The 23,147-nt window shown below is 42.2% G+C and overlaps 2 protein-coding genes across 6 annotated transcripts in view; one reads left to right on the top strand and one right to left on the bottom strand.

The window, feature by feature from the left end:
• LOC116399371 (chloride channel protein 1-like) overlaps window positions 1-4,777 on the top strand; it is a 39,952-nt gene extending 35,175 nt beyond the window's left edge. Inside the window, exons 20-21 of the mRNA XM_031876484.1 lie at window positions 1,477-1,481; window positions 4,715-4,777. Coding sequence (XP_031732344.1) covers window positions 1,477-1,481; window positions 4,715-4,777 — 68 coding nt within the window. The remainder of the gene's footprint in view (window positions 1-1,476; window positions 1,482-4,714) is intronic.
• A 294-nt stretch (window positions 4,778-5,071) lies between these two features.
• Window positions 5,072-23,147, bottom strand: part of LOC116399360 (protein FAM131B-like) — a 45,622-nt gene continuing 27,546 nt past the window's right edge. The window contains exons 3-11 of one of the 5 annotated variants that reach the window (XM_031876464.1): window positions 19,187-19,222; window positions 16,512-16,608; window positions 12,539-12,757; window positions 11,454-11,594; window positions 9,681-9,836; window positions 9,427-9,596; window positions 6,966-7,100; window positions 5,868-6,005; window positions 5,072-5,474 (exon numbers count right to left, since the gene is read on the bottom strand). In XM_031876464.1, the coding sequence (XP_031732324.1) occupies window positions 5,292-5,474; window positions 5,868-6,005; window positions 6,966-7,100; window positions 9,427-9,596; window positions 9,681-9,836; window positions 11,454-11,594; window positions 12,539-12,757; window positions 16,512-16,608; window positions 19,187-19,222 (1,275 nt within the window). In that variant the 3' untranslated portion in view covers window positions 5,072-5,291. Of the gene's footprint in view, window positions 5,475-5,867; window positions 6,006-6,465; window positions 7,101-9,426; window positions 9,597-9,680; window positions 9,837-11,453; window positions 11,595-12,538; window positions 12,758-16,502; window positions 16,609-19,186; window positions 19,223-23,147 lie in introns of those variants that run through there. The other 4 variants (XM_031876463.1, XM_031876465.1, XM_031876466.1 and 1 more) reach the window with 4 other exon arrangements.

The following is a 23,147-nucleotide window of genomic DNA, read 5'->3' on the forward strand; positions in this document are numbered from 1 at the left end:
TATATATATATATAAATATGTGTGTGTATATATGTATATACATGCACACATATTTACTTACTCAAACATAAATGCAGAATTAAGTTACTGCTATAGTACAATTATGATTGATATCTCTCTGTCACAGTGCTTCTCAGCATGACATATGTTTTATTAACATAATATACTGAACCCAGTGAAGCGCTGCCCATCAGTTCTACGTTACCTGATCGTTAATGTCTTTAAAATGAAGAGGTTTTCATCGGATGAGAGCAGCAGCTATCTATGTTTTTTTGAACTGGCAGCAGACAGTCTGGCCGGCAGTGCACTGATGCAGCTGCTCAGTCTGCTGCGGAAGATCGTCCAACGCCCCAAAACGACCACCGAACTGTGTGCTGACCTTGTGAACGCAGCCTCAGAGCGCATCTCTTCACGGTTAAGTTGATAGATGGTGCAGCCAAAGGCTTCAGAGGTCCGACTGATTTGTACTCGCAAGGATGCCCTCCACTTTCAGCCAAGACTCACATGACTACTTTAGATTATTATTATATTATGAATAATGTTGCACAAAGAAATGCGTTTTCATTGACGTCCTTCGTGCTCCAAAAACAGTGATGGTAACAAAGTGATTCATTCATTCATTCATTCATTAGTGACAGTGAATGACAGCTGGCATTTTGTCACATAACATCTATATGTGAAATGAAGATGAAGACCTATGTTGACACAGAGATATTTGACAATTAATGCATTAATTGGGCTAATAAATCACCTCATTAGAAAACTATTGGATATGGATGGAGCTGTCATGATGATTATTGAAGCTGCTCATGTGAGACTGTTGGTGTTGGTTCTTATTCTGGTTCTTAAAACCTGAGGGCCACAACGGAAATGTGAAATGCTTTTTGTGCACCAATCTAAAGTGACTTAAGAGTCAAAGAACAGACACTACCCTCTTGTCTCTTAGTGGATGTCTGATTGATGATCTCTTATTTTTATTAAATGCACAAAATGTTATTTTCTGCCGCTAGGTGTGTCTCAAACAAAACGAGGACAAAAGAGTTTGTGACGTCGTGAAAGAGAGTGGCATCATGGGAGTTGTCGTCTTGTTTTTAGTCAGCGTCCACTAGCCAGGGTTCCTTCAGTGTTCATCGTCTCCTCCTCTCCAAAACAAACCGGTTATTAAAACTGGTTCCTCTGTTAATTTGGGATCCTGATCAGTTTCTCAGGTGCTGCCTTAAAAGTGTTTAAACCTTCAGATTTACCAAAAGCCTTTTCTCTATCTTTGTGTGATTTAAAATGTGTGTGTCCATTTCTTAAGAGGTCTGAGTTAATGTCTTGTGTCTGTCTGTGGTTGTGGTTAATGTATGTAGTTATTTATCTTTTAGTGGAGTCAGATGTTATCTCAAAATGTATATAACTTTGAAAGATGTAGCGAAATAAAGTTTTACAAAGTGAAAAGCTTGAACAGTTTGTGTTTGCCCGTTATTCTTCCAGGTCAGGTGTGTTGTACAGATCAGGACTGAGGAAAGGAAACGCATTCAATCTCCTTTACTCAGTCACCTGGAACAAGAACTCACCGCAGTCAATAGGGCAGAAATATAGATCTGTCTTTCTTTAGAAATCTCATAAAACGATTGAAAATCTTTCACTTTTTTCAATACAATCAACACAAAAGACACAAAAATGTAATTTTTGAGTTGCTGGGGTTTCAAAGCTGCTGAGATTACATAATTATTATTGTGTGAAGTATAGCTATCAGAAACTGGGCGGAAATTTCATTCCCCATTCTCTGTCACTCTTACCACTGAATCAACCATTAAATCGACATTATAACACATCAAAAGCACATTCGATCGACTGTTCAACTTTATTTGGATGGGATGACAGGATTTTCATCAATGTGTTTTGTTTTTTACCTTTTAAAGTGATTTTGTTCAGAATTGACAAAATCTGATTTTAACCATTTTTTAACACACACACATATTAGGGTTCAAACCTGGGTCCTTGTTTCTTACGCTTGGTTTAAACATTGATTCGATCTGCTCTGAGGAGCTGCATGGTACTGACAAAGAATGTTCTGTCTTTTAATCCAGCAAACATTTAACTTGCTCTTGCAAGTCCTTCGGATATTATTCAAACCTCGATGCCTTAAAATGTCTTTGGGTCTGGTCCGTGCTTGGTCTCTATTATAAATACCTCCCTGTGGTCTTGTTGTGTCCCAGCTCATTTTAAACATGCAGTAGTTCAGCCTCTCCTGGGGAGAAAAAAAACTAACCTTGATCCATTGCTTCTCAAAAATACAGGCCTATATCTGAGCTGCCTTTTATCTCCAAAATTTGATAGAAGTGTAGTTGAAACAGCTCACAGAATTCAACATTTTAGATGAATTCCAATCTGTTTTCCGTCAGAAGCGGTCCAATACGGGGCACCCTGGACTGGTTCTCCTCCTATATTTTTTCAGTGTTGCTTGTTCCTTACATGTCTGAAACGGCTGCTCTTTCCTGTGGTGTGCCTCAGGGTTCTGTCTTGGGTCCTATATTATTTGCTTTGTAAATGTTTCCTTCAGGTCGTATTATTAGCACATTATCACATTAAGTTATCTGTTTCCAATGTTATGTCGATGATTAAGGACTGGACGGCGAACAACTTTGTGCAGCTTAACACAGATAAGACTGAGGTTTTTATTGCCTCAGAAAGTATGCCCTCCAATGTTAGTCAATGTATTGGGTCTCTTTCTTCTGCTGTACAGGCAAATCATAGAAATACGTATATTGATTCTATTTGACCAGTCTATTCATTTTAGTCAGCATATCACATTATTTTACATACATCGTCAACACTCAGGTCTTTTGTATCACTACCTGAACTAGAGATGAAAAGTCACCTCTTTATATCATCCCGGCTGGACAACGATTCCCTTTTCACTTGTCTCAGCAAGTTGATTCTGAACCATCTCCAAATGTACCAGAACTCTGACTCACATCACACCCATCTTATCCTCTTTACATTGGCTTCCCATCAAGTTTAACTTTAACTTTAAGGTTTTACTTTCCACCCACAGAGCCCTGCTGACCAGGAACCTCTGTGCATATCTGACCTGCTCCATCTTCATATCCCCAAAAGGTCTCTAAGGCCTCCTGACCAGGGCTTAGCGGTTATCCCTTGAGCTCGACTGAACACTAGCACTGACCGTGCTTTTGAAGTGGTCTGACATTATGGAATGCTCCTTTTATAGGCATTCGATCCACAGTCTCTGTTGCCCCCCCCCTCCTGTGCTGGTACTCCTATCTGCTTCAAACTGGGGATGTGCCGACCACCATCCACTGCAGCTAACACACTGACTTAATACACCGCCTATGGAAAAGTACCTCATACAACCCCACTTCAAAGTCCTTAATTACTTTTTATCTCGTGTTATTTTGTTAGAGTCGGTGTCACTTCTTCTGGACGTCTCATGTTGAAAGGACTGTCACTTTTAGGCATTTAGTTAGTGCTCCTCCGCAGACTATTTACAGGATTTAAAATGACGGCGATCTCATTGTGCAAGAAAACTTCTCTCTCACCTGTTTTGCATGAACTCTACAGAAGTAATTATAGTGATTGAACACCAGTGTGATTGTACAGCACGAATGACATCTCAGTTATTTCGATCGGACAAAAAAAATCCCATTATAAGCCTCACTTCTGATCGTTTCCTACAGTCTTTGTTATAACTCTAGGACAGAAAGTGTGCCTCGTGTGCTTGGACACTCAATGATTTACAGGATGACATCTCTTGAGCAACGAGAGGACAAACGGAGGACAGATGATCATCGCAGGTCTGGATCACTGTGATGCTTGCTTCCTTTGTTATGTGTCTGCAGGCACAAACCATTCTGTGCCTTTCAGGGTTTCTTTTTGTTTGACTTAGTTGTGACAGATATGGTTATACTTCTGTCTCAACTACACACAACTCCACTTTACACATCCACATGAAGTCACTAAAGCATGTTGCTTTCAAGAACTTCTTCTACTATGCAGCATTTATTCATCATCTGTATTTTGATGTCTTTGAAATGTAATTTACAAAAAAACGCACCGCTTGCCACTGACTTAATGAAACAAAGACATAAAAGCCAAAGACACACAGAGATCCTCCAAAAGGCAGCGGCACTTCTGTGCCTCCAGACGAGGAAGAAGTCTACATGGTTTCATGAATGAGCCTGAACTGGTGATAAGAACAGTTTAAGTTTTAGTGGAATTGATAAACTACCAGAAAAACTATCACAGCTCTGTAAAGAAAACCTCTGACCTTCACCCTGCCGCTTGAAAAAGAGGTGCCATGTTATTGTTCACAGCGTTTTAAAAATGCTTTTCTATGTTTGTGAGGGACCAATATGTGATCTTGAGTGTTAGGAAATCTTTTTCTGGCACTAGCCATGTTAATCACAAGACGAGTACAGATCTGTGTGCATATGTGTGTTTCTGTGTCCACTTTTGCAACACACTGTTGAACAGAACAGCACCAAGAAGAATCTGTTTCCCAGAATATATATATTTAACACACGAACAAAGCTTCATACATACTATACATACATACAGCCCTACATTCATACCAATACATATCGGTTTATTGGCTTTTTTATTTTATTAAAAAAAGCAATTTTGATATATTATGACTTTGTATACTGTGTTATACTGTTAGGGCTAGGTCACTGTTAAGAAGCATGCACCTTCTTTTGGTTGTGTTCAGATCAAGTGCGACGCCAATGAGTCCGAGTGCGACGCCTCAGGTAACTCTGAGTGTCTCATTTGAATCAACGAGGGTTCAGACAAGCTGTCAATCAAATCGAACAGTTCTCTGTGACCATGTAACGTCCATGATCCTGCAAGATGTTTTGTATGTGACACGCTACACCCGAACCAAACCGCCCAGAATTGTCTGCAAACACTGTTTGACCTTGTTGTGTCCATATTTATTGTATTGCACTGCTACTGATTTTTAACACGGCCCTTTCATTCCTCTTCTTGTTTGTCCTTTTTCTTCCTTTTTTTTTTTTGTTTTTTGTGTGTTTTGAGGATTCCACATTTCCCGGAGTAGCTTCGGGGGGCTTCTTGGCATTTAGTTTGTGTTCGTTACATCCCACGTTTTCGCCTGAAAAAGTCCCCTTTCCTCTGACTCAAAGTGGGTATATAGTCGGGAGGAGGTTGGGGTCGTGGGATAGAATAGCTTGATTGATTATTGATGTATTTATTTCCAGTTTTTGTCAGGCCAAATGATTCAGTTTGTTGCAACATGAACAACAGAGCCCCTCGTCCGCCTATTCGTCCTACTCTTCTAGTGATTGGACGGTGCAGGGCGTGACTTGAAAGGGCATCCTCCCGCCGACGGATTCGACCATCTGTGCTGGCAGTCCTGGGCTTGAGCCTCTGGTCGAGGGGACCTCCTCCCTCAGCGGGGACGGAGTCAAGGAGCACGGCTCCGGCTCCAAGGTTAATGTTACCTCGTCTACCTGTGAAGACAGGAAATGAGGAATTTAAAAGAAAGGTTTGAGATGCTGCAATTCAGCTGTGCCAGGAGAAAATACGGCTCTGTTTTATTGGGCAAGTGTTTGTATGTTTCCTCACTTATATATATATATATATATATATATATATATATATATATATATATATGGACGTAGATGGACTGGTAAATCGAGAGCTTTGCCTTCCGACTCAGCTCCCTCTTCACTACAACGTAAAATTCCCCAGGATACTTGAACTCCTCGCTTGGGGCAGTGACTCTCATCCACTGTCTTCATTTTAATCTAACCTCATTGAATCATCAGGTTTTTTTAGGACTCTGGGACTGCGGCAGAAGCCAAAATCCAGGGATTGTGGCTGTTCCAGTTGAGAGAACTCACCTTTGTCAGCTCCTCGTCTTCCTCTTCGTGCCGTTCAGGGAAGCCTTCATACTCGAGCTCCGGCTCCTCTCCGACTGTCTCCACCACGCCTCCGACCATGTCAGCCAGCTGCCCATTCATCTGCCCGACAATGTCCACCTGCAACCAGTTAAGTTTACTGATTCAATTGCTTGCTTGTTTCTGTTGCACCCACTTTGAACTGTAAGAAGATGCAACAGGTTACTGGCATTTTAACACGTGTTAGTTCACACACTGACAATAAATCCTTCAGGTTTACTTCCTGGTAACAGTCACAGAAAGAAAGAAACAGAGACAAAAGTCAGGAGGGAAGGAGGTTGGAAGAGCAGAATATGAGCTCCCATGTCCTGACCCCAATGCAGGACATCGGAGAGACGAGACAAATACGTAGGAAGGTACAACAGACACAGATGCTGAATCCAAATGCTTAGAGTTGTAAACTTGCGGACTTAACAGCATGCTACTTTGAAGACCAGGCATTTTTTAAGGGTGTCCTTTGTCAAAAATCCATCGGGTCCGCTAGAGGCTGTCATGCAGACTTTTGGCAGTGCTCCATGCAGACATTCAGCCTGTTTCCTACCTTGCTGACTTCCCTGGCAGTCTCTCCCATCATTCATTGCACTACAGCTGTGTGCTAAATATGCCTGCTGATATAAACAAATCCAGATCCAGAAAACAAAAAAAAACAAATTAGCAAAGAAGAGTGTCAAACATGATGCAAGAAGACTAAAAGGGCTATTCCTGTGCACAACATTAACATCTATGATGAGTGCACTCTTTCCACCTTTTGAAGACAGGTGCCTGAGGAACGACATCAAAGAAGCTAAAACCTCGGCTTCCTACAATAACAACAGTGTTAAATGCGTACCAAGACATGCCGTGATTCGTTATGTAACTGTTAGCCGGCTTCATTCTGCAACAATGACTGAATGGAGATGCCTGTCCTGCTTGCCTACGTCTGTACATACAGTCTCACGCGCCCCTGTTGCCCTTTGCGAACTTCGACCGAATATATTAAACCACCATCTAGTCCGCGGAGTCTGTAATCCGACCATTTGGATTCAGCAGGGGAGTGCCTACGTGGTGTGGCTCGACCTGCGCGGCTCCCCACAGGTCAGCCAGCCGAGGGTGGGTGGGAGGACCGAGACTGTGGATGGTGCTGTTGGGAGTGGCTTGGAGGGAATGGGAGGCGCTATGTAGCCTGTGCTCCATAGACTGTAGTCAGAGATAGGAAAGGAAGAAAAGACAATTAATGAGATTTGACTGTAAAATAAGCTTGGCCGGTGGCCGCATCTCTTGATTTAAAAAAAACTTGTCTTGTCTTTGTCTTTTGGAATGAAGATATGGCCACCCACTAGAGATTTAAAACACGCCAAAGCCCCGCAGCTACTGACATTTTAAGCTTCTTCAGAAATAGACAACAATGCTACATGACAACACATTTCAGCTAGAAAGGTTAGTTAGCCTCGTTATGCCAAAACAAATGACAGTCTTTGCCAGGGACTTGTTGAGGATACTTTTGTAATGTTTTTTTTACTTCCTTCTAGTCACTAATAACGGTATCTACTTGTAATACCCTTTAAAGGATTCAGGGAATGTGGGGAGATGTCTCAGGCTCTTATGCTCACAAAATTGACTGACTGATTGAAAAGCTTTATTATATTGTAATGTAACATATTCAATGGTCTCCTTCTGAAGAGAACCCCATAATAATACACACAGCAACGCTAACGAGCTCATTTCTATTGTGATCTCGGATCAGTACACCTTTTCTAAGACACACTCCCTGACCTTTTCAAGTTATTATTTCATAACCCTCAGTCTCTTAATGAGCTCTGAGATGTACCAATGCTAGAGCCGTCGGCGAAGCAGAACGAGTCTTTGGGGCCACAGTTCATCGTGACTCACTACATTTGCAGAAAACCCCCAAAAAAGCCACACAGCCGGCACAACCAACCAGTTTACAGGATCCGAAGTAAAGAAGCTTGTTCTTTCATTTTATTGTTTACTCAAGAAGGAGCAAAATACATTGTGTGTATACAGCATGTGTTACCAACAGCCGAGACACGAGTCCCAGCAACCCTGCGTCCGACAAATTACTTTTTACACTGAACAACTGATTTAATAGAGCTGTGCTTAAGATCTAGTGGCTACTTCTAGCGATACGGTTGCAAATTGCAACCAACTGAATTGAATACCCCCTCGGTTCACCACTCCTTTTTCAAAGGCCCTCTCTAGTGCCAGCGTTTGGTTTGTCCGTTCTGGGCTACTGTAGAAACATGGCAAAGCAACATGTCGTAGTCCATGAAGAGGACCCGCTCTCTATGTAGATATAAATGTCTCATTCTAAGCTAACAAAGAAAACACAACAATACTTGGTTTCAGATGATTACACATAGAAATAGAACATGAGTAGAACGGACATTGAGCTGTCCGCCACTCTGACCATCCTGCTACTTTGATTTGAATGGGAGTGTACGTGCTACTCCCGTTCTATGAATTATACATTAATGAATACATAGCTATGAATGCTGTATTCCATTTCTGCCGATAGATCCCCAGAAGTCCCACTCGCAGCTCTATAAAGTTGGCCAATACATTTAGAAGGAAACCTGATTCTGATTTTAACTTTTTCAGTCGAACAAGATGTTTCCCCTAACCTCCCCTAGCTTTGAGTTCCCTACATACAACCATTAAAACCTCAATCATGCATCATCGGCCAGTCACTTCCCCACTGCTCCCTGCAACACCGTCCCCGACTCCTCATTTACAGGATTTATTACAAGAAGAACATTACTAGTGTCTAGAAGAAAGACTGCTAAATTGCTAAATGCTGGTAGAATATAACTGCTTTGTTATTTGTGTTGGAATGACGATTCCTAGCTGGAATGAGTTGTGATGCAGTAGATCACTTTAGCATTGTTGTCCCCAACTAAGGAAGCTGAAAAAGCACAGCAATGCTTTCAGCCAAATGCTAACATGATGTTTACGATGTCCACCATCTTAGTTTAGCATGTTAGCATTATTAGCAGTACGAGTCGGCTTGATTGCCATTAGTTTTAAAAGGTATTTGGGCATAAACTGACAAAATGTTACCAAAGTTAATGGCAATTGCTGTTGAGGCATTTAATTAAAAACTGCAAATATGATAGTCATTGTGATGAAAGGGCAGGTTCATCAGAGTCAAATTAGAGTACATCATCTCAGAACCATGCATATCAGATGTTGACATATTATTCTGTACAAAATGTCAATCCATCTAAAAGTTGTGATGCTTAAATCTGGAATTAAGTGGTTCAAACAATAAATACATGAGCCATGCGCGGTTTATTTTGTGATGTATCCGCTGATGCAAGTTGGTGCTGAGTAGCAGCACTACTGACCTTTTACTTAAGTTTATGTTTTTTCTCTTATTATATGTATGCAGCAGTGCTAGTATTCTAGTACTAGTGACATTTGGTTCAGCTGTTGTTGCTGGTCGACCTGATGCCGGAGTCGTTGGTAACACGCTTCATAGGTGGACAGTTTTAGTACCACTCACCTGTTGTTGTTGGAACTGCAGCAGCTGTTGCTGGTACTGGTGAATATGTTGGAGCTGATGGAGCTGGCTCTGCTGCTGCAGGGTGAAATGAGCGTGGTGCTGCTGCTGAAGGTAACCGCCTACCGTCCCCTCGAACCCCTCACCAGGTGTACCCGGCGCTCCGCTGCCACCTGTAACACCCAGAAAAACACTTAGTGCTCAGAGACACAGTCTGGTGTTTGGAGGCAGTCTTAGAGAGAAGGTCAAATTCTCACCGGCAGCCATGATGTAGGAGCTCGCAGCAGGTGAGACCACGTCCGAGGGCTGGCTGGTGATTGGCTCCCAGGCGTCGGATGACGACAGGCAGTACAGGCCCTGTGAGACGTAGGTGTGAGGCCAGACGTCCGCCGAGGAGTGGTGGAGCACCTGGTCTGTACGGGGAAATGCAGACAGGTGGCGTGAGTGAGACAAAGGAGAACAGTAACACAGGGAAAGAAAACCAAGAACAAAGAGAAAGAGAAGAGAGATGGATTCCCACAAACAATAACTTATGAATTACTTTGCTCACTTATAGATTTAATGTGCTTCCTGTTGAGTTAAAGTTATGGTTCAAGGATTCAAAATTGGTCTTTTTTTATTACTTTAGATAAAATAATTAGAGCCGTCAGCCATTACAGAAGTGAAAAGATTTGAGCAAATTAAGAAAATTTAGAAAAGACATAAAATATACTGTTATAGAGCTTTGGGCAGGTTTGGGATAAAAGCATTAGACCGTATAAAGAAGAGACTTAAATCCAACTTCTGACCCTGAGTTGTTGATTCAGTCCTTAGTTGCTCTCATGAAGCCAAACACAGGGACAAACCTGCCCTCATGCAAAAGCAAAATACTTTAATAACTCCTATAGAAGTATGATTAGCTCATCTGCAAGCAGTGTTGTTATCATGGAGCACAGCCATGCAGGCCGAACACTCACATAGAGAAGAAACATTCCCTCAGTCCTAATGCTGCTGTTTTAATCGCCACTGTGTGTGTGTGTGTGTGTGTGTGTGTGTGTGTGTGTGTGTCAACTGTACATGTGTGCTGCATGCTGGATCAAGCACAGTACAGAGCCCACATGGTGCTGTTAATGAGAGCATGGCTAAGTCCTTGTGCTAACCTACAGGGCCACTCGGGGTTTGGACGGCGCTCTGCTTTGCACGGCGCCACGAATCAAATGCACTTCGTCAGATGTTTGAACAGCCAGAAAGACAGAATAGTTTGTTTTGTTTAGGTCTTTCTGAAGTGATCCGGCCTTTCCTGTGAGGTCGGGTGGGGTTTCCTAATCTTGCCTGAGTAAACTGCTCTCTCCCCTTCCTTTCCTTGCGTTTATCATCCTATGTGCAGCTAAACTGAGCAGACATCTTACCACCTGAGGCTCAAACCACAATTTGGGATATGATGTTGTTTCCCCAAGCTCTTTGTTTTGTTCATTCAAGTGTGTCGCACAAATCTTGATAACGCAGTTCATTTCCTTATTTCAATACAACTCGTCTTTTGGGATTTTTAGAATTCTCTTACTCTAGCCCCCCTCGTGACTCTCCATCACAATGTGTTCAGATGTTTCAGAAATGACAGGCTGTCGTCTGGATTTGTCATTCGGAAAGTTTTTTGAGTAAGTGCCCGATAGCAGTGAAAGGCAGAAATGTGCAGCTGTGTGGCTGCCCTCCAAAAGTCCTTTACAGCTGGTCGGCAGAATAACTGACATGGCTGTTTTTAGTTTCCAGCAGGGCTCTTAATTTTTCCCCAAAATGTGCATCTCTGCACAATAACAAATGTAATACTTTACTGTGTGGTCCAAATACATGTGATTGAGTGTGAGGAGTGTTTAGAGCTATGACACTGTAAGTCAAATACCGTATCTGTCGCATGTACAATCCAACTACACGAATCACAGTATCAGATGCTTGCAATGGTTCCACACTATGTGCCAACGAGCTAGAAGCACTCAGAGCCTGACTCTTGTAGTCGTGCCCAGTAGCCATTTGCAGAAAGTTTTAAGCTGCGGTACCTCTGCTGGTGATGCTCTCCTGGTTGACCTCACTGAGGTGAGCGACGCTGCCCTGGTTGGAGCCGGCTCCCATACTCTCCCCATCCATCGAGGTCCAGCCAAACAGAGTCGCCTCAGAGATGGCAAACTGCTGCATGATGCCTAATGAGGGAGAGCAGTAACAATGGGGAGAGCTTTTAACTCACTGCAACACAATTAGAGATACGGTTCCTCAAACAAATCCCCAGTCCCAGCTTTGCTAACACACACACACACACACACACACACAAGTTAATTAGTAGCGGAGGAGAAAATACAAAGTGTTTAGTCCAAGCAGGGATTCTGTAAATGTTGCAGACAAATATATGTGTAGAAACAACAAATCACAAATTATTAATTCAACTTTGCCAGATGTACCAGATGGGCCAGAACCAATTCGATTTTCCAGAATTCAGTGAAGAAACATGGTGCACCAGTGGGTAGCAAAAATGAATATGTTGTTATTAATTTACGTAAGTTATGTTGCATTGTTGCGTTATTACGTTGCGTTGTTACTTTGCGTTGTTACGTTACGTTACGTTGTTACGTTGCATTGTTACGTTGCGTTGTTACGTTGCGTTGTTACGTTGCGTTGATACGTTACGTTACGTTGTTACGTTGCATTGTTACGTTGCGTTGTTACGTTGCGTTGTTACGTTGCGTTGATACGTTACGTTGTTACGTTATTATTTTGACACAAACCATTCTGGATATTCTAACCTTAACCACGTAGTTGTGTTGGCTACACAATGTTAACCATGTGACATGTTTCTGTAGGCTGATATGAAACGTATTCATGAAACATAGTTTTGGTGGCGAAACGTCAACAATCAACGTATCAAGTGGTTGGCAGAACAAAAGTTGTCTTTTTCACAATTAATGTAGTATTTTTAAGTATTTTGTAGTATTTTATTTTAGTTTTTTATCTTTTTAACAATCTGAAATGTCAAAGACGCTTTTCAAACCACGCAGATGAACTCAACAGGACTTGTTTTTCTTCTGGTTCTATATGTTGTGTTTATACCTTTCTGACAGCGCATCATGTGCACACTCAGATGTTCCCTCACCTGCAGCAAAGCGAGCCTCCTTTTCGCCGTCGCTCAGGTCGCTGTAAGCGTCGTTCTCCATCCTCCTCTCCTTTTCCCTCTGCAGGTTGTTAAGTCCCGCGCTCCCCGGCGGCCCCGCAGTTGGTTTGCCCCAGCTCTGCCACTCGATCATGTGGGCAACGCGACCCTGGGCCATGGCGGTGGGCTTGGTCACTTTGTCCTTCATGGAACGAGACACACCTACAACAGGTATGGGGGCGGAGCAGGAAGGCCACATTCACACACGCACACACACACACACACACCAGACACACACACAACACTGTCAGAACTACTTCTGGCCTCTGTGGTTGATGACGCCTCCAACTGAGGCTCAGGGGGGGAAAGTAGAATGATAATGAGAAACTGTGTAATGTTGTCGGGAAACTGTTTGATACATGAGACTGTAATAAATAATGCCAGTGGGGTAAGAGAGTGACTCGGCATGAGAACAAGACCTTGCAGCTAGTTTGCATTAATATTATTTTAAGATACATTTTGTAGTCTGTAAGGATTGTAAAAATTAATTTGCACATTTTATTAATTTTTGTTTGTCTTTATGTAGGTTTGTTGAGCACAGTTCGTCTATTTTTTAGCAACGATGTGCTTCGTTCTCACACTTTCACATCTGCTCCGTACAACCTCTGTCTGGCTTAATGAGCCCTCTCCAGCTGGGGTAGTCGGGGGTTCAAACGCGTAATGCCTCGGGAACACAATCGTGGGGTGAATATGTATCTGTTTGGAACAAACCGGCCTCTACCCTTTAAACCGCTGCTGCTTTCAAACGTCCGTCAGTGGAGTTAAGCCCCAGAATATCTACCAGCCACATGCTCATCAACCTCAGTAAAAAGCTTTTAAATATGTCGCTTTTCCTAATAATCTAAATGAGTCTGACAGTCACCTCTCACCATCTATGATAATGATGCATGTGACGAGGGATGAGTTCCTGGAACTCAACACATTTACTGTGAAAATGAATAATTAGGAGAATTGTCTGCCGGCCACTCAGCATTCAAACAAAGATGTCTTTTTGAGTTCAACGTATGAACCTCGCTGGGATTGAATTAGCTAAAAGTGTAAAATATTCTGATGACTATTTGAGTGAAGATCCTATGAGTAATTCTTGAATAATCAAATAAATTACTGGAGGAATCTGCTCTATAATAATGCAGACCTTTGCTGAACAGGTCAGAGGTCAGGTGACTCGAGCTCACCATAGTGACAAATTGGACAGGGCTGCCTGTGTGCTCGTTATAGTTTGTTGAATGGAACAGCGAGGGACAAGGATGACTGCTGAAATGCTGAAGAGACCCATATTAATAATTAAAGCCATTACTCATCTCTTGGTAAACAGAATAAATGAGATTCATTAGACTTTCTGTAATTAAAAACGTGTTGCAGAGACTGAGAGAGGCAGAGGAAAGTAATCCTTGGGTGTACACAGAACGTTGAGACGGGTCCACTGGCAAATCTCAGCCCAATTAAGATGCAAATACAGGATTCAAACCAGGGACATGTACTCTGAGTCAAACGCTTACAGAGAGGCTGATCGATAAAAAAATGAAATTAAAATCAAACGGGCATGAATTAACAGAGACGGAGCTTCGGCAAATTGCTCCCCCGGTCCAGGGGGGCAACTTACAGGCTGAGTTATAAATAGAAACAGTTTTCCCCATCAAACACTCCCTGCAGAGACTAATTGGGGATGGAAATAGGAATGGAGAGAATGGGGATGAGGGACGGTGTTGGGGCCTCGGCTATTCAAAGGCTCAAAAAGATCATGTTAAATTATACCAACAGATTTATTTAAAGTGCACCAGACACGAGACAAAACAAACAGTCTTTACACAGACGCACTTGAGGTGCTACACTTAAACACTACAAAGCACAGAGCACCACAGTTTGAAGCACAAAGCACGAGACGGCACACAAGAGGCTCCGGCCACTCGAAGTCACGACACGGCACAAATAAGTCACTTCTTCACAAATATACCGCGCCACAACACCACCACCACCACCACCACGTTACAAATACACTACATTTCCCAACACACCTGTGGAGATGCTTCAGTAGGTAATTAAAGTAAGTAATCTCACTTACTTTAGTTTCTTTGAAATCAAAGATCTGATTAGATTTCCATCAATGACTCCGCAAAATGTGTCATTGACGTCTGCTGTTGATATCAATGGAAAGAAGGGAAAGTAGGAAGTGATATAGGAAGGGGGCACCCACAGGGGTGACCATGTTGGCTCCAAGCTCCTCCTCTTCCTCCTCCTCCTCCTCCTGCTGCTCTAGAGTGAAGTTGTCTGTTGAGGCAAGGTTTGATTTACAAAATCCACCGTTTATGGGAAAGGTGTCAAGATCACTCCTGTTTTTTTTCCCAAATGTGTCAGATGATTTTTTTGGGGCTGCAAGCAGTGCAGGAACCAAGTGAAAGGACAGGACAGGCAGAATGGAGGTTTTTTTTCGTACAAACAAATCTCAAAGCAAGAGCTGCTCTAGCTGCAAAAACAAAAGATTAAATGTAGGTGGCAGTTTTGGCATCCTATAGCATAGAAGTTTAGTCATGAAATGGAAACATCACTGGTTTTAGTCTCTCTCCCCACATTTCCTGTTAGCTGTCTGATGTCTAAAGGGATGAAATATCCCCAAAAATACACAAAATCCTGACTAATCCCCGCTAGATAAAGATTTCATATTCAATTGTGATCTAGGCTTTCATGATGTTGTGATATGTTGGGATAGCTGTTCTATTTGAAGCATGAATGGTAACTGACCCAGCTCATTTTTATTGCTAGGTTTTTGGGGGGTTTTAGCAAGAGCAGAAGGCTCCATAATACCCTCGCTTTACTTCTTTTTACTTTGTTTGTCAGGCTACTCAGTTGGTGTTCACCAGAAAAGAAAAAGCACGACATTAATAACCACAAGCTTGTCTGATGGTGTGGGCATGTTGCTTTCTAGCCTGAACCGTATTTATGTTTTCTTTGACGTATCACTAATACATTCCTAATCAAAGTGAAGGAAAGAGATCGGCTATCGGGATGTATTGGTCAAACAAACACGGGACTTTCACCCAGGAGACTGCTGTCCGTGTCCCGTGTGAAACCACTTTCGTATTAGTCACAAACTTAATAACTTGAATAATGTAACTTAACTTGAATAACAAACTTATTTATTTTAACCCACACCATCTTTTACTGGACCTAGCCAAGTAGTTTTCTTGCATAAACATAACAAAGTGATTTTGTTTCGATTCAAATCGTAATCCAGGAGAAAAAAAGTTTCTCTCGAGACGTAAGTAAGAATGAAGTTTCGCTGAATGGGAACTTCATTTTTAGGAAACAGGGTCGTGCTTTTGTTACCCGGTGGCTCAATTGAATACAGTCCAGGATGGTCTGTTTGTGTAATAAATCAATTAGTTTTCATGCTAATGAGAAGGGACAACACTGCACAATGCACAGCACGAACTGTGTGTCTGGAGAGTGATCTACCCGCTATGTGCCCATATTTAAAGCACAGTGTGTTGCTGGATGAAAACTGCGGCACAATTGATCCAGATTAAAACTCTTTCTTTGTTTTTTTAAACTCCATTCTGCAAAGTGGAATGAATGGTTTGGTCATACAGACTTCAACCCAGCTAAGCTAATGCTAAATGACAATTTCAAACATGATCATACTGATTAGTTGAACTTGGTTTATACGCCCCATTTACTCTCGTTGGGAGTAAATGGACCCAAACCACACTTTGATCATCCGGCTGCTGCGCGACTCTGGCGCCATATAACCGTCTGAATCAGAAAGAAGAAAACAGAAATGATCTTTTACACAACAAGGGGAAAGTTTGACCCCCGTCACCTCTCAACAACAACTTCACCCTGGATCCTCCGTGGAGCACGTGGAGGCAACATGGGGGCTGTTTTACCATCTAGCAGCACAGACACACACCTGACACACCTGTCAGAGAGGACTTAGCCAGGGCACCGATCCCATAGGCCTGGGGGGGCTTCCTCTTGAGGCGAGGCAGAATGGAAGTAGTGTCCTCCATGGACGACTGAAGACAGAGAGAGAGAGAGAGAGAGAGAGAGAGAGAGAGAGGTGGAGCAGAGAGGATGGACAGGAAAATAAAAGAATGAAAGAGGAGAAAAGATGTAGATGAAAGGAAATAAAGATGCAATGTGACAGGAAAAGTGACAAAATAAGTTAAGATGAGAGAGAAAGATGAATGCAGGAACGATAAATAGAATAAAAGAAATCGAGGTGAAGAGAGCAGATGATTGAAGATTCAGAAGATGGTTCGAGGAAGAAGAGAAGGGAGGTTGGGTAATAGAGGGAATAAGAAAGGAGGGTTAATTATTCAAACACCTTGTGAATGCCTTACAGGGATAATTGCTTGAAAAGAACAGAATCACATATATATGTGTGTGTGTGTGTGTGTGTGTGTGTGTGTGTGTAAAAGAAAAATGGATGCTTAAGTGGTGATTCAAAAGCAATTTAAACGGACAACAGAGAGTCTTTGGTGAGCCCAGCAGCTTATAATCGGTTGGTTGCTGATATGGAACAGATACTGATAGATATACAGTCGTACTTTAACTGGCAGGATTTAAATACATGCAGCACAAAGATTAGATAAACAGTGGAAAAGATGTATTTATTCAGACAGGAATGTTCGAGCAGGTTTTCATGCGATAATTTGAGCTTATGTTGGAGGCTTAAACCCGTGTTCTCTAGTTCAACACACGTCCTCCCTCTCTCGCCAGACAAAGAGGAGAGCGCTCACGGCAAACCAACAAGCAAACGAATGAACACAGAGACAGAGCCCGGCTCCTAATGAGGTCCTCCCAACAGCTAATTACACTGTGTGGTAGATGTGACGTCCTTTTGAGTTTAAGTGCTTCTGCATTACTGCATGATATTATCTGGTCCCTCTGTGGTGTACGTACTAGTGGAGTACCAGCCATGCGTTATTCTATCTGCTCTAAACCCTTTGCATGTACTAGTAACATTATGTGGTGTATTAATACAGCAGCCTGTTAATCTGCAGCTATACAGATGTAGTTAGAAATCCATGATCAAGCATTTCCTCTCCATTAGTCTCGTGTCCACTGGAAGCTTGTTCGTCCTCAAACGCTATAAATCAGAATTGAACACATATTTAGTTCCAGCTCTGCAGAGTCACACTCGTGTGACAAACAACATCTGGAGATGTGCAGCAGCATCGTGTGCTCTCATCAACTCAAATCAGTTGTTAAAAGCTGCTGTTTTCATGACACGGTCTCACTCCCGACAGTGGCCCTCAGCTTCAAACTATTTCTTTGTTTTTTCATTCATCTTTTATATAAAATAATATTATTTATCCAGGGGAATCCCTTCGAAATTTAGAATCCCTCTTACAAGTGTTTCCTGGATAAGATGGGAGCGTAACACAGAAAACTGACTCAAAAACAAAACGGTGATAGTTAAAAACAACATAAAAACATAAAACAAAACCAAAAATCACCTAAAAGAGACTTAAAACAAGAGTGTCAACTTTTGACGTGTCGGGCACGGCATGTCATTTTCTGCTTTTTGAGCATTTTGTCCTTTCAAAATAAACTTTTGTGTTCACAGGAAGCGTAAAGTTTCCACTTGTTACGTGCATAAACTTCTGACGTGATGTACTTAGTTGTTAGGTTAACTTGGTCAGGTATAAGCTCTTGTTTTGGGTTAAAATAAGAATGTTTGTCAGCAAAAAAATAAGTAAGCTGCTTACGTAACTTCCAGACGAACGTTAAGTTTACAAGGTAAGTAACAAAAGTGAGGTAAAGTAGGTCAACTTTGTCTCTGTTTCACGCAGGACACTAACAGCGGTCTCCTGGGTGAAAGTCCCTGTTTGTTTGACCTCACCGTCCCCCTGACATCCTCCGAAGCAGAGTTTCTTGCTCATTATGACAATGACACACTAACAAGCTATTGACTGTTATTGTATTACAGGAGGAAGCCTTCACGTGGTTAAAGGGAGGATGTATGTCTCTAGGTTTACATCTATGTGTCTATTTCATCCAGTGTTGAGGTATAGATGGGGATAGAAACTCCTCAATGAAACTAACAATGTAGACTTGGTTCACCTGGTGAGAAAAACAAACGCTCCCTTTGGGTCAGCAAGGTCTTTGTGTACAAGAAACACTTTCTGTGTGAGTTTATTTACTTCTGGGCATATTTGAGTCAACAAAAACATTAACATTGTGCAGATGAATTGTGCTGAAGGTGCAGAAACAGTTGAGTGGTGATGCACTTCATCATGCGGTGCTTTCAGTTAAAACTGGGACTTGAATGAAGGCTTCAGCTGTGGATAAGATAAGCTTATTACAGCCTGTTATCTGTCTCTTTGTGTATATATATATATATATATACACACACAGTATACGAGGCTTGCCGTACAGTAGATTAGCAGAGGGCCAAGAGAGGAGACGCATGGGAGGGACAGAAAAGAACAAACTGTGGGATAAGAGAGAGATAAGAGAGAGACGGAGAGTGGCAGGAAGTGGTGGGAGGATAAACCAGTAGGATGTCAACGCATGTACTCAAAGACCAAACTCAGGTAGTGGGTGAGTGATGGAGGGGGAGAAGGAGATTGAAACAAGGAGACTTACATTGATTCCTTCCCAGGAAACCTCGGTACGGTCATGCTAGGGGAGCGAGGAGAGGGGAGGACGGAGAGGGAGGAGGGGAGGAGGAGAGTGCAGGTATAGCAAAGGCGGGGAGAGAAGAGGGAGGTTTAAAATAGAGAAGAGGAGAAACTGGTCTTAAGGCTTAGTCCTGAATGTTTTTAGTCCTGAACATTAGGGCGTCAGCTGTTTCCTGGTACAGTTTAAAATGTCACATTAATTTTTAAAGGTCATAAAACTTTTTACTTGCAGTTACTTGAGCTACTTTATATTTTAGGAGAATGTGGCACCCTGCATGTCATCGTGATTGACCCAGTTTTCATTTTATACTAAAAACTTAATAATTCATGGGACAGTATTTAATGTTGAGTCTACACAGTGTTTGTGTATCAGAAAGTCGTTCGTTTTGGTCTTAATCAAGAAAATGTTGTGCTGAATTACTTATTTGAAACACATCTCCGGTAAACATAATATCTGAACTGGTGCTTTTGTGTGTTTCTTTGTGGAGAAGCTGACACTAGTGTTAGTCGACTAGTATCAGGGCTGTTATATTCCAACAGAAAAACCCTTTAAAGCAAAACATTAACGAGAATCGCACCAAACACACCGCGGCTTACTGTGACCTCATCACATACGCATTTAGATTTGGCAATAAGATGATTAACTCACCCTGACTGTGAGGACACAGAAGAAAACAACAAACATAGTTTAGTTGTTTCTTCTTTAATCGAGTCAAACTGTAGAAATAGGCCGAAGACTCAGGACGCCATCAGATGTGAAATACAGACAATACGTAGTTGTGTGTGTTAGTGTGTGTGTGTGTGTGTGTCCCTCTCTGTCCATCCACACGGCCCAGAATGTTTAGGTAACCAATGGATACCAACCCTGTTGCCAGGGGCAACAGCAAATCTGATCGGTGACCAAACCCGGACACCATTTATTGTGTGTCCTCATATGCACACACACACACACACACACACACACACACACACACACACACACACACACGCACACAGACAACCATGCATAGTCATCATACTGTATAATAGGCACAAAGGCATCGGGGAACATTTTGGGACCTGCGGTCGCTCCAGAGACTTTAAATACACAACGCTGTCGAAAGAGGATCTTTTATTTTATTAATTTTTTTTGTTCTCATCTTTGAACATCAGGTCTTTTGTCGCAGCGCCCCAAAGAGTTTCTCCACTCGGCACTCAGAGCTCGTTATCATAGTTGTACCGTTCAGAGCCACAGATCGCAGACGGCATGAGAGGTGACACGGAACACAAATGCCCCTAAACATCGTGTCAGAGTAAATGTGTCCTCACGAGGCTGCTGCTGCCGAGGTGGTTAGAAACATGCATGGGCTAATGAAATGTGACCTGAAGGATCCTAAATCCTTAAAACTGTGAGATCATGCTATAATACAGAACCCTTACCGATGTTATGAAGCATTAGTGAACGTAAAGAGGAGACCAGAATCTGAACATTTGAGTCAGACTTCCCTTTAGTGCTTCGCCTTTATTAGTTTATGGAAACGCTCAAATTATTATATTTAATTTTGGACCTTTTAGTCTCTCAATCTACTCTGTTTAATATCCTGCTATAAAGCAAGGAGACTCTTGTCTGTCTCTATTTTCTATCTCTAGTATCTCAACAACAGTTCATCCGTTCTTCTTTACACTTAGCGCGTGTTTTGCTGTGGACTCACGGATGCTTTGTCGAATTTGTTTAATTTGGACACGCGACACGATCGATAATACAGTTTGAATAAGCGCCAGCGAATGGCGCTCCGGTGCCGCGGTGGGGGCGGGGCTTCAGGACTGAGTCGAGCAGACTGGTTGGATGCTGGATATGCTAACGTTAAAACCAAACTCCTCTTCGCTTCCCGGGAGTCAACGAGCAACTAGCAGATCTAGACAATGTTGCAAGCGGCACTTCCTCGGGGCCAAACGATTGGCTATAGAGCTGCGCCACAAACATTCACTGGAAAAGACCGGGAACAGAAAGTGCTTCTGTTGTCCCCGACACACACTAATGGGTTCAAAGCCTTCGTCTGTGGGAAGGGTGTGGCATAAAAATCCAATTTCAGGCACTCAAGTGGATGGCTAAGAATAAAAAGCCTTTAAAAATACGGGCTTTTAAACCAATAAAATGCACTAACCGTACTGGCACACTTGTCTTTCTCTACTTTGTTTTGAAGTTGCTTCACAAGGCCATTTTGCTTGTTGATTGATTTATTGTAGATAACTGAACACTAAAACGTTCTGTAATAGATATGAGTAAGCTGCTAGCGGCACATTTAACCAAGCTAACTGGTCTGTGATACCAAAGATATACAAAAGAGCTCTATTGGACTGCTTGCTCTCTTCTTTCTGATGTCTTGATTCTCTCTTTCTGCAGAAAAAGTGACCAAAGCCAACAGTAATAACAAGTTCATAACAGATATATTGAGTCAACAGTGGGGGGGGGGGGAGTGTTCTGCTTGTATTGTACTCTCTATTGTGTGATTTCAGATGAATTTTTACATAAAAATCCAATCTTGTGCAGTTATAATGGAGTATTGTTCATTCCCATTAGATCATCTAAAATAATAATAAAAATGCTAATGCTACAGTGATAACGTGACCGATGGAAGATGGACAACCGCGTTTAAAAGTGGCAATAAAAGACATGAGTGCAGAGGGCAACCAGTGTACCGGTGGTGGTAGAACATTAAGATGGAGCCCGGCCTCTGTCTTTGTATTTATTCATGCTTTATTCAGCAGCTGCTGGGCTCCGGGACTCCACGAATGAATATGAATGTAGGTCTGACTTGGTTTAAGGCCTTATTGCCCTGATTAACATTTTTCCTCTGGTGTCAAATACAAAGAACGGTTAGCAAATTGAAAACCATTGCCGAGCTGAAACTGGAAGCTGGAATTAATTCTGACTTCCTGCAGGCTCACACTTTTCCCCCTCTGGGGAAGCGTCGATGTAATATTCATGTCAGAGATGTTTATTTCCATGGCAAGTGAATGAGGAATAAGAATAATCCTCCTCTAACAGAGCAGCCGCTGAGACGGCAGAGGGATTTAGCGAAGCCCCGCACAAGTCACCGGTCGCCTTGTTGGGTTTTTTGGTGTCGGATCCACATTAACAAAAGCAGGGAAACATCTGGGGAATCATTCATACAGAGGCAGCGACAAGCAACAGCTGGATCACGACTAGACCTGAGCTGTACTGTTAAAATAACAGTCAGTGACATTTTCTAAAGTGAACAAACACGATGTTAATCACCAACACTCACTGTGTGAATCTCTCACAGCAGACAGACTGAACTGAACTAATTGAATGATGGTTTATTTAATCTCAAAAGCTAATGAACACGCTCAGCAGCGGGTCTGAGACCGATGTAAATGAAGTCTTTTAACAACTAGAATGAATCACTGCCAGATCTGAGGTGTTATAGGATTATTACGCATAAGAGACAGCAATATATTATTTAACGCTTATGAATGTTGTGTAAAATGTTAATGTTCTCGGTGTTTAAACCCTGCAGACAGTCAAACAACTCACTCAAATTATAATAATCTCCTTTTTGCATGGAAGCTCTTCTACTTTCTGTTACATTAACTACGTCCGCTAATGTAATACTAGTACTGAAGATAGGAAAAAAAATAAATGATCTTTTGTTAAAATGAGTCTTAAGATGTAGCACGGTGAGTGTTGAAATATCAGCAGCTGGCCCAGCTCATCAGTCGGTCTTCAGAATTGATCAATGACCCGTTTTGCCCCTTAAATCATTAAGAAAAAGCACATAAAGAATTAAAAACTGTGTGTGGGAGGTTTCAAACATGATTTATAATTGTCAAACGTGTGACGAGTTGGTAATAGTGGTGTCATCTCTGTCCTTGAAATCTCTGTGTGTGTGTGTGTGTGTGTGTGTGTGTGTGTGTGTGTGTGT

The sequence above is a fragment of the Anarrhichthys ocellatus genome, unplaced genomic scaffold (assembly GCF_004355925.1).
Source record: "Anarrhichthys ocellatus isolate YVR2014 unplaced genomic scaffold, GSC_Weel_1.0 scaffold110, whole genome shotgun sequence".
NCBI lineage: Eukaryota > Metazoa > Chordata > Actinopteri > Perciformes > Anarhichadidae > Anarrhichthys > Anarrhichthys ocellatus.